Source organism: Miscanthus floridulus, chromosome 5, assembly GCF_019320115.1.
Source record: "Miscanthus floridulus cultivar M001 chromosome 5, ASM1932011v1, whole genome shotgun sequence".
In the NCBI taxonomy this organism is placed as follows: domain Eukaryota; kingdom Viridiplantae; phylum Streptophyta; class Magnoliopsida; order Poales; family Poaceae; genus Miscanthus; species Miscanthus floridulus.
Window position 1 is genome coordinate 141,283,406 of NC_089584.1, and position 10,178 is coordinate 141,293,583.

General features: G+C 42.2%; 2 protein-coding genes across 2 annotated transcripts; one reads left to right on the plus strand and one right to left on the minus strand.

Moving 5' to 3' along the window:
• The first annotated feature begins 378 nt into the window (after positions 1–378).
• LOC136453899 (putative lipid-transfer protein DIR1) lies at positions 379–4,358 on the plus strand. The gene is made up of 2 exons (XM_066454452.1): positions 379–791; positions 4,034–4,358. The coding sequence occupies exons 1-2, from the start codon at positions 532–534 to the stop codon at positions 4,095–4,097; spliced, it is 324 nt and encodes a 107-aa protein (XP_066310549.1). The 5' UTR covers positions 379–531; the 3' UTR covers positions 4,098–4,358.
• LOC136451218 (uncharacterized) lies at positions 1,006–3,813 on the minus strand. Its single transcript, XM_066451948.1, has 3 exons — positions 3,617–3,813; positions 2,903–3,485; positions 1,006–2,797 (listed from the first exon to the last, which is right to left on the minus strand). Exons 2-3 carry the CDS (start codon positions 3,481–3,483, stop codon positions 1,006–1,008), a joined length of 2,373 nt encoding a protein of 790 aa, XP_066308045.1. The 5' UTR covers positions 3,484–3,485; positions 3,617–3,813.
• Positions 4,359–10,178: the final 5,820 nt, after the last annotated feature.

Consider the following 10,178-nt stretch of genomic DNA (forward strand, 5'->3'; position numbering starts at 1 on the left):
GACTACGCGCATAACGGCACGCGAGATGCGTCCAAATTCCAGCAAGAAACCACTGCCGCCCGCCGCTATCGTCGTCTTGTCTTGCCCATTGGTACGGCTCCTGCCTTTGCACTGCACTCTGCAACTGCAATACGTACATACGTACGTACGTAGCGTCGCGTAGTTTCAGGAAGACAGTATCTCGCCACGTACAGCATGCGTGCGCACATGCGAATGAACGGTCAACCATGGCTTGGTGAAGTCTTGCAGCTGGCCGGTGCGGCGATGATTAATTCCGTCCGTCTTGCCCGTGACCGGCCGGCCGGCCACTTTTTGGGGTGCCGACGGCCGGAGGCCAGCTCGCGAGCACATTTGCACATGCAAGCACGTCGTCACGGACTCACGGGGCGCCTCTGATCCTAGTATCCATCGATCCCCGACCATGCTATATATCTAAGCCTCCATCCCTCGAGCGATCGCAAGTGCAGATCACAGGCTAGCTACACACACAGACCAAGCAAGAGCCCAAGAGCCAAGACATCTGTCGATCAGATGGCCGGGAGAAGGGTGTGCATGAACAAGGCCGTGGCGGTCGTGGCGCTGCTGGCTCTGCTCCTGGCGGCGGGCGAGGCCGAACAGATCTGCAAGGTCGACCGGGACACGGTGTTGAAGCAGTGCGGCGAGTCCTGCTCGAGCGGCACGCCGAGCCAGGGGTGCTGCGACGCGCTGAGACACGCCGACTTCGGCTGCCTCTGCCACGACTACTGGGACAAGCTCAAGGCCATGCCCGCCTACGCCAGATGCGCCCAGCAGTGGCGAATCTAGAATTTTGGGTCAGGGTATGCTTCTCAAAAAATTTCATACGCAATTCAGAAAATCCACTTTCCAATTCGGTAATAAGGTTGTAATAAGGTTTAAAATCATGGATTAATTAGAAATCATATCCACTAAATACAATATAAATAGTTTCAAAAGCCAAACTGATAATTCAAATATATTCATATAGAGCACTAGAGACTTACAATGTTATCTTGCTGATGAGTTTATTCGACGCGTTCGAAGGGACATAAATGTCTCAATTATGTCATCTTCATCAACTTCAAAGAAAATATCTCGCTCAATGAAAGTGACGAGACAATCATCCAGAAGACTATCTCCCATCTTGTTTCGGGTTTTTGTTTTCACTAAAACCAATGCAGAAAATACCCTTTCAACACTTGCTGTTGCCACAGGTAGAAGCAGCACCAATTTGAGAAGCTCATAAACCATATCATACACTTTATGTCTCTTCGTTTGAACAAGCTTAACTGAGAGATCAACAATATTTTCTAGACCTTTGAATCTATCATCCTGCTTGATGTCATCAATATAATTATCTAGCTGCAATTCATGTCTGCGCAAATTATTTTTTGAGAAGTCCTTTGGGTAGAACTCAGCTAGTCTGCGTAGCTTCTGCGCATCAAAAGACTCAAACGATTTAGAAGGATTGAATGCCACCATACAAGACAACAACTCCATATTGATCTCATCAAACCGATTATCAAGTTCTTGACTTATTTGATCAATGACACCAATATATACTTCTCTTCTGAAGTGATCATCATTGGTTTGCTTTCGAGCACGAGCTTTCCTTGTTGATTTTCCATAAGGAACATAAACACCATCCATAGCAGGAACATCAACACCATGTTTATCACAAAATGAGGTGACCTTCTCAAGAAAAGTATTCCAACCATCAGACCTCAATTGTTGCATTCTTTTCTTTGCCACATTAACAAGTGATATTGCATTGAGAATATCTTGCTCCCTTCTTTGTAGACACTCAGATAACTCATTCGTGTATCCAAGAATAAAATACATTAAATGTACAAAGAAAACAAACTCAAAGGTCTCAAATGCTCCCGTCACAAAATGTATTTTGGTCCAATCATCCTTATATGTAGGATCATCCCCAAGATCAACCAGTACATCATGGATTGATTCATACATAGTAAGGATGCTGCATATAGTTTTGTAATGAGATCCCCATCGAGTATCTCCAGGCCTAGACAAACCCATTTCTTGATGTAATCCAGTTCCAGATTCAATTTCACCACAGTCAAGTGCTTTCTTGATATTCTCAAGCCTAGCTTTTCTAAGCATGTCATGACGCTTACAAGAAACCCCAATAATATTCAATAAGATAGATACTTGATCAAAAAAGGAGCTGCAATCTGTATTTCCCTTAGCAACAGCCACAAGAACCAATTGGAGTTGATGAGCAAAACAATGAATATAATAAGCAGAAGGTGAATCTTGCATGATCAATGTTTTCAGCCCTTTAATATCTCCTTTCATATTGCTAGCCCCATCATATCCTTGACCACGGATTTGAGTCAAACTCAAGCCATGACTAACAAGTAAAGCTTCAATTGCACTCTTCAGTGATAGAGAGGTAGTATCATCTACATGAACAACTCCAATAAAATGCTCACATGGCCTTCCCAATTTATCAACATAACGCAAGCAAAGAGCTAGTTGTTCTTTATGTGATATATCACTAGACTCATCGGCTAAAATTGCAAAGGGCTCATCACCAAGTTCTTCAATTATTTTCTTTCTAGTTTCTAGGGCACAACAGTGAATAATTTGCTTTTGTATGTCCGGGCTAGTTAAGGTACAATTACCTGGAGCATTGTCCAAAACATACTTGTTGACTTCTTCACTATTTCCAGCAAGAAATTTCAAAAGTTCAATGAAGTTCCCTCTGTTGCTAGATTCTTTACTTTCATCATGTCCACGAAATGCCAACCCTTGATGCAAAAGAAACTTGATACACCTAAGTGAAAATGTCAATCGTTTCTTATAAAGTCGAAGATCCTCATCACTCCACTTCTGAATATTATAATCAATTGCTACCTTGGGATTTATAAAGCCAATGTACCTCTCTTGAGCTGCAATATGTGCCTTGGAACCCAAATGTTTGAGAAGTGCAGGCTCTCCTATATTCCAATTATTCCAGCCATCAACAGTAAATGCCTCCGACCCACTGCCCTTCTTAAACAAGTAGCATATAAAGCAAAATGCAGCATCCTTCTTAATACTATACTCAAGCCATTCATGATTGTACATCCAACAAAAATTGAATTGGCGATTTTGTCCTGAAATCCATGTTTTCGGAAAATCATGTGCAAAGGGTTTAAATGGACCTTTAGTAATATATGCTCTTCGAATTGCATCTTGATCCTTAACTGGATAACTACGAATGGGACGTCTTTCACCTGGATCATGTGGAAGACGATTGATATCATAAACCGGTTGAGCTGAAGGCGGCTGTGGTCGTGGCGGTGGCGGTACCACATTATTTTCAGTTTCCTCAACTACTCTCTCACGAGTCTGCTGTTCCACCACAGGTACAATCGAATTAGGAGAATGATTAGAAGTAGCAGCCGCTGCCGCCGCCGCTGCCTTCCTTTTTGCTTCATGCTTCCGATAAAGAGATGCAATGTCCCCGTCTCTCTTCATAACTGCATGAATTTTACAAAGAACAACAACGCCAAATAATTTCTTGAGTGAACTGAATCAAAAATTTGCATGGATCATCATTGCAAATTACAACTAAAAAAATTGGAAGTCACATCTAATAAAATATACTTACTTTGCGGCTGTTTGGTGCTTTGCGTCTGTTGGTGCTTGCGTCCTGAATGGCTGGCGATGCCTTCGTGCTTTGCGTCCTGAACAAACTTGCTCGATGCCTGGCGATCCCGGAGTCGAAGGTGACGATCATGCGATCTCCGATCTGGGCAACTGCCGTCTGCGGTCTGCCGATGGGGAAAACCGAACGACACGAGTGGCGGCGAGCCGGCGAGTCAAGCGACGCGAATTGTACGAGACCTATCTGTTTCCGTTGCTGGGTTGGGCCGTGACTACTGGGCCGGCCTGATGTCGCTGACGCAACGACAGATGCTACTCGCGGTGTTGTTTTCTCTTTTTTTTTTAAACAAAATACGTATATTTACTCCTGTACATCGTAGCAACGCAGGGTATGCTGTAGCATATACAGCATACCCTGTAGCTCCGCCCCTGGCGCCCAGGCCATCCCTTCCAAGTGCAACCTCCCAAACGCCAAGTGCCACTAAATGGAGAGGCACGTACGCGCCCACTGCTGAGAGCTACCTGACCCGGCCAGCGAGCGGGCAGCTCTAGCTTCGACCAAAATAGAATAAAATTATCTGGTTCAGTCCGTAGCCAACCAAACTGATTGTCTTTGCCGGTTCATTACATACTGTGTTTCTTCCTCTCTGTTAGTTATTTGCTTTGAGTCGTTATCGTCGATATGATCGGCTGGCCTAGCCAGTGGATGCTCTAGTATATATGTCTTTGCAACTCATGATTTAATTTCAGCCTATATATGCATGCATTGTATTTATACATCTCTCTCTATCTTCTACAACTAAAGCAACCTGCATGTGTCAAATGTCAACGGTCTACGCGACACCTCTCTTCATCTGATTTTTGTTTCCAAAACGCACATATGTTGCCCGTCCGGCAATGGCACGAGGATGGAAAGTGAGTTAGCTTGTCAAGGAAACCACCTTCGCATATATCGAAGGAATGAGCGAATTGAAGGAAGGAAATCAATCAAGCATACAAATTAACAACAATTGCCACGCTTGCATGCATATGATACTGATCAAGGGCTAGGACAAACGCTATGGACCAAATTATGAATACAACAGCTGATGTATGGGCTGGAAGCGTGGACATCTATAGTGATTTGGCCCCTTGGCCGGCGGTGTCATCTAGGACCTTAAACTTTTAAAGTGATATCTGTGGGTCTCTAAATTTGACAGACGATGTCATCCAGGTCCCTGAACTTTCAAGGTGATAACCGCAGGTCCCTAAACTTGGCCGACGGTATCATCCCGGTCCCTGAACTTTCAAGGTGATCACTGCAGGTCCCTAAACTTGGCAAGCGGTGTCATCCCTGTCCAAATGTAATGATATTATAAGTTATTTACCCTGTTCACTTGAGCTTATTCAGAACTACTTTTCAGCCACGGAACAGTGTTTTTCTCTCAAAACATTTCAGCAAAAACACCAGCATAAGCCAAATTTCAGCATCAGGAAACATGGTGATTACCTATAGTATTAAAAGTTACTTCTAATTTAATATTATTTTAAAAGTTTTAATAGTGGTATTATAGAAGTAACTTTTTTCTGTTATTAATACTATAATACTGTAACACTATTTATTAAAACTTTTAATACAATAATATTATTATTAAAAGTTTTAATACTATAAAACGACTATTAAAAGTAGTATAGTATTATAGTTTTAATAATAGAGAAAAGTTACTTCTATAATACTACTATTAAAACTTTTAAAATAATACTAAAATTAGAAGTAACTTTAATAGAAAAAACTTTTAATATAGGATTTTAATATTATTTTAATACTATTAATGATACATAAAAATTAAATTATTTTTAGTATTTTCCTATTTTAGTTTAAACCTAATATATTTTTTGTTGCAAATTATTTTAATACTTTAATCTATTTTTGCTGATGTAAATTATTTTATATAACATGATAAATATTATATAAATAATGATTGATTAATTGACACATGTTGGATCCACATCTAACGTATAGTCAGCGTGCCACGCTAGTTTATAGAGTAGGTTAGACCATATTTGGACAGAGATGACACCGCTTGCCAAGTTTAAGGACCTACAGTGGTCACCTTGAAAGTTTAGGGACCGAGATGACACCGCCGGCTAAGTTTAGGGACCTGCGGTGATCACCTTGAAAGTTTAGGGACCTGGATGACATCGTCTGCCAAGTTTTGGGACCCACAGATATCACTTTAGAAGTTCAAGGACCTAGATGACACCGTCGGCCAAGTTCAGAAACCGACGGTGAATTTTGCTCAAACCATTATATGGTTTAGGATGTGCGATTATATAGTACAACTCAGACATTCACAACGCACATGCACTTAGCCCTGGGTCAGCAAATCATCGAGATTGACGAAGTCACCACATGTGCCTTATTATCGATAGGAACGTCAGCCTACCACTGACTTCCACGGGGAGTCAAAACCAGGACCTTATATGCTACTAAGACTCTTGGGCTACATGCCCTTTTCATAGTTTATATTATTATGCATGCCTCATGGCGCTTTGCCAATTAAATTGTAAAGCACCTTAAAATTTTTGCCATCGTAAATGAATCACGCTATTAAAATCATGACGTACACATTTTAAAAGAGAAATCTTGGAACCAATATTCAAATATTCCTAAGTATTTATATGAACTAAGGTTCCATACACTACTAGAAATCCTTTCATCTATGACGCTTTGGGTATGACGATCCCAAATTTGGTCACTGAACAAGGTTCATCAATGATGAAATTTCGTTATTCGTCATGGATGACCGGTTTGGGTGTCAACCCCTTTGTTCAACTGTGACAAAGTAGAAGAAATCGTCATAGAAATGTTGTGAACTTCGTCATAGAAGTGAAGCTCAGTAGTTTCACGGTTGAGGTCCCACCTGTCAGCCAAAATTTTCGTCATAAAAGTGAAATTAAAAAAATATGCGGTGCCTAGGAATCGAACCCAGGACCTGCACTTCCCAAGCAAGATGGCTTATCATCACACTACGAATTCAGACTGTGTTACAGAGTGGGAACATTAATTTATTATCTGTTTGAATAATTCATATATTAAAAAAATATGCGGTGCCTGGGAATCGAACCCAGCACCCTTCACTCAGAGTCAAGCTGCCTTACCATCAGAACACGACTTTGGTCATGCTCAGAGATGAATTTTTTTCTTATTCGTTTATTGAATCAGTTCTATGACTCAAACCCAATCCAATCGTGCTGCCCCCAGATGCAAACCCAACCCAAATCCGGCAGAGGGCAGGAGTAGGTTCTCCGCTGGCGGCGAGCCTCTCCGACGGCCAACTCTGGTGAACCGCTCTAGCAGCCTAGCTAGTACGGGATGCGCTGGCGGGCAACTGCTCTGGCAGGTGTAGCGGGCTATTCTGGCAGGCACCTGCTGCAGAGTAGGTTCTCCGCCGGCGGCGTGCCTCTCGGGCATCTCCGGCGAGCCTCTCCGGTGGACAGCTCCGGCGAACCGCTCTAGCAGCCTAGCTGGTACGGGATGCACTGGCGGGCAGCTCCTCTGGTGGTGTAGCGGGCTGCTCCGACGGGCACCTGCTGCAACGTAGCTGCTTCGGTGTGCACTGGCGGCGTGCTAGGGTGGCTACTTCAGCTACTTAGAGGTATTGTCCCCTCCCATTGCTTGCAATTTGTAGAGCAGTAGATGTTTAGACAAGGGATTGGTAGAGCAGTTCATGGCTTTTGTTCAGCTACTTAGGCCTAATTTTTTTTGCATTCAGAAGATGGACAGAACATGGATTCGTGCTACTCGGTTCAGCGATGAGTTCACTGCAGGTGTTGATCAGTTTATGTCTTTTGTTCGAGATAGATTCAGTCCGAATAATGCTATACGTTGCCCATGTCGCAATTGTCTGAATCAGTCTTCACGGAGTCTGAAAGATGTGCATGACCATGTTTATCTCCATGGATGGTTAGCTACATATACTAGTGGGTACACCATGGAGAAGATTTTGATGTTGACATTGTGGAATTTGGAGAGGATGAAAATGTACCTGCCTATCTAGGTGATGTGGTAGATGTGGAGGAGCCCGACAATAAAGATGATAATGATTCGGTAGAGATGATTGCAGACTTGTACATAGTTGTACAACAAGATGGAGAACAACCTATGTTTATGAAAGTTCTTGAAGATGCAAAACATGCTCTTTGCCCGAGTTCAGTTCAGTCTAGGTTCTCTTTTCTAGTAAGATTGCTACATATCAAGTCATACTACAGGGTCAGCAACACAGCATTCAGTGCATTTTTGAAGTTATTGTCAGGGTCATTCCCTAATTGTTGTCTTCCAGATTCATATGACAAAGCAAAGAAGTATCTCAAAGAGTTGGGCCTTGGATATGAGTTAATCGATGTATGTGACAATAACTGTGTGTTGTTTCACAAAGGACTTGAAAAACATGACATCTGCCCAAAATGCAAGGAATCTAGGTGGGTAGATGGAGATGCTGCCAAACGGATTCCTAAAAAGATTTTGAGATATTTTCCTCTTATACCAAGGCTGAAGAGGATGTTTGCAAACAAAGCAACATCAGAGGAGACCCGGTGGCACAAGGATAAAAGGGTTGCTGTGGAGAATGAAATGACCCATCTAGCTGATGGCTTAGCCTGGAAAGATTTTGAATGCTATGTTTCCAAGCTTTGCTAGAGATGCCAGAAACCTAAGGCTTGGTTTAGCAACAGATGGGCTTAATCCATTTGGAAACATGAACACAACTTATAGCATGTGGCCTGTACTTGTAAAGGTATACAATCTACCTCCATGGTCATGCATCGCTACATCCAACTGCATAATGGCATTGCTCATCCTAGGACCAAAGTCTCCAGGCAAGGACTTTGACGTATTCTTACAGCCTCTCATTGAGGAATTGTTAAAACTCTAGGAGGGAGTCAGTACATATGATGCATTCACTAGTGGGAAGTTTGACCTTCGTGCTGCAGTACTATGGTGCATCCATGATTATCCAGCTTTGGGTGTATTGTCAGGGCGAATCACTAAATGTTACTATGCATGTATCTATTACAACAAAGATCCATTATCAAGGAGTCTTAGGAAGAAGATATGTTACATTGGACACCGTCGCTATCTTGATAAAACCCACAAGTGGAGAAGAAGCTTGGCCTTTGATGGACACCGAGAGAACCGGGGTGAGCCAGGAAAGTTGAGTATGCATGAGATATCGGAGTGTCTAGAGAAATTAAAAGATGTTACTCCTGGTAAGGCTGATGGTACCAAGAAAAGGAAGCGAGGACAGAAGGACAAGGAGCCAAAATTGTTTAGCCGAAGGTCTGCTCTATGGGACCTTCCTTATTGGAAATACTTGAAGCTGCCACATAATCTTGATGTGATGCATATAGAGAAGAATATATGTGATGCCCTTCTAGGCATAATACTCTGTCTTGAGAAGAATAAGGATACAGTTAATGCGAGACTTGATTTGCAGGATATGGGATTTGCATTTAGAAGAAGATGAAGACAATTCAGTTTCCATGCCAGCAGCATGGTATTCCATGGAAAAAGAAGAAAGGGTTGCATTTTGTGTATTTCTAAAAAGTATTTGGTTTCCATATGGATATGCTTCCAACCTGACAAGATGCATTAGTTCAGATGGTTCCAAGGTGCAGGGCCTCAAAACCCATGATTGCCACATCCTTCTTCAAAGAATTTTAGCTATTGGTCTTTGGGGACTAGTGCATAAGGACATATATGTAGCAGTTGCAGAGTTGGGTAAATTTTTCCAGGAGATTTGCAGTAGGAAACTAAAGGTTGATAGATTGAAACGTCTAAAAGCAGAAATCCCTGTGATACTTTGCAAGTTAGAGAAAATATTTCCTCCTGCTTTTTTTGATGTGATGGTCCACTTAGCTGTCCACCTTCCTGATGAAGCACTCCTAAGAGGTCCTATCCAATATGGATGGATGTACCCAATCGAACAGGCAAATGGGCACTTTGAAGGGGTATGTGAGGAACAGGGCTAGACCTAAAGGGTCCATCGCTGAGGCGTACATAGCTAATGAGGCCTTGACCTTTTGTCCAAGTTACATGGAAGATGTTGTCACTAGATTTAATCGAGATGATGAAAAATGGCATCATGGAGCAACTGATGGTGACCTCCCTATATTCCAGCATGGTGTTAAACTCTTGGGGGCCAATAGGCAGACATATCTTGATGATAAAGAATTTCACAAGATTTGTTGGTATGTGCTAAACAATAGTGAGGAGGTAGAGCCATATTTGACGTGAGTTTTGTTTCTAAATTATGTAAGTGTGCAGCAAACTGTGTGTGCACCTGACAAAGAAAGTTTAGGAGTGCAACAAACTGTTTCTCAAGACATATTGTAAACTATGTGTGCAGCAAGTTTAGAGGAGAGTTAGATAAAGAAGGTGGCCATGATGTTGAGAAGAGGTTGGAAAAGGAATTCCCTGCTTGGTTTAGGAGTCATGTAAGTGGTTCCAGATTTATTTTTGACTTGCTTGGTTTAAGATTCATATTGCAGCAAGATGCATATTAGATTCATACTTGATTTGACTTATT

What these genes read in the sequence shown, in the direction of transcription:
- LOC136451218 (XM_066451948.1), bottom strand. Translation starts at nt 3,483, where the DNA reads ATGAAGAGAGACGGGGACATTGCATCTCTTTATCGGAAGCATGAAGCA. An exon ending in CATATTGCAGCTCAAGAGAG is followed by an intron (nt 2,798 to 2,902) that starts GTACATTGGCTT and finishes ATTTTCACTTAG; the next exon opens with GTGTATCAAGTTTCTTTTGC.
- LOC136453899 (XM_066454452.1), top strand. Translation starts at nt 532, where the DNA reads ATGGCCGGGAGAAGGGTGTGCATGAACAAGGCCGTGGCGGTCGTGGCG. An exon ending in TACGCCAGATGCGCCCAGCA is followed by an intron (nt 792 to 4,033) that starts GTGGCGAATCTA and finishes CATACCCTGTAG; the next exon opens with CTCCGCCCCTGGCGCCCAGG.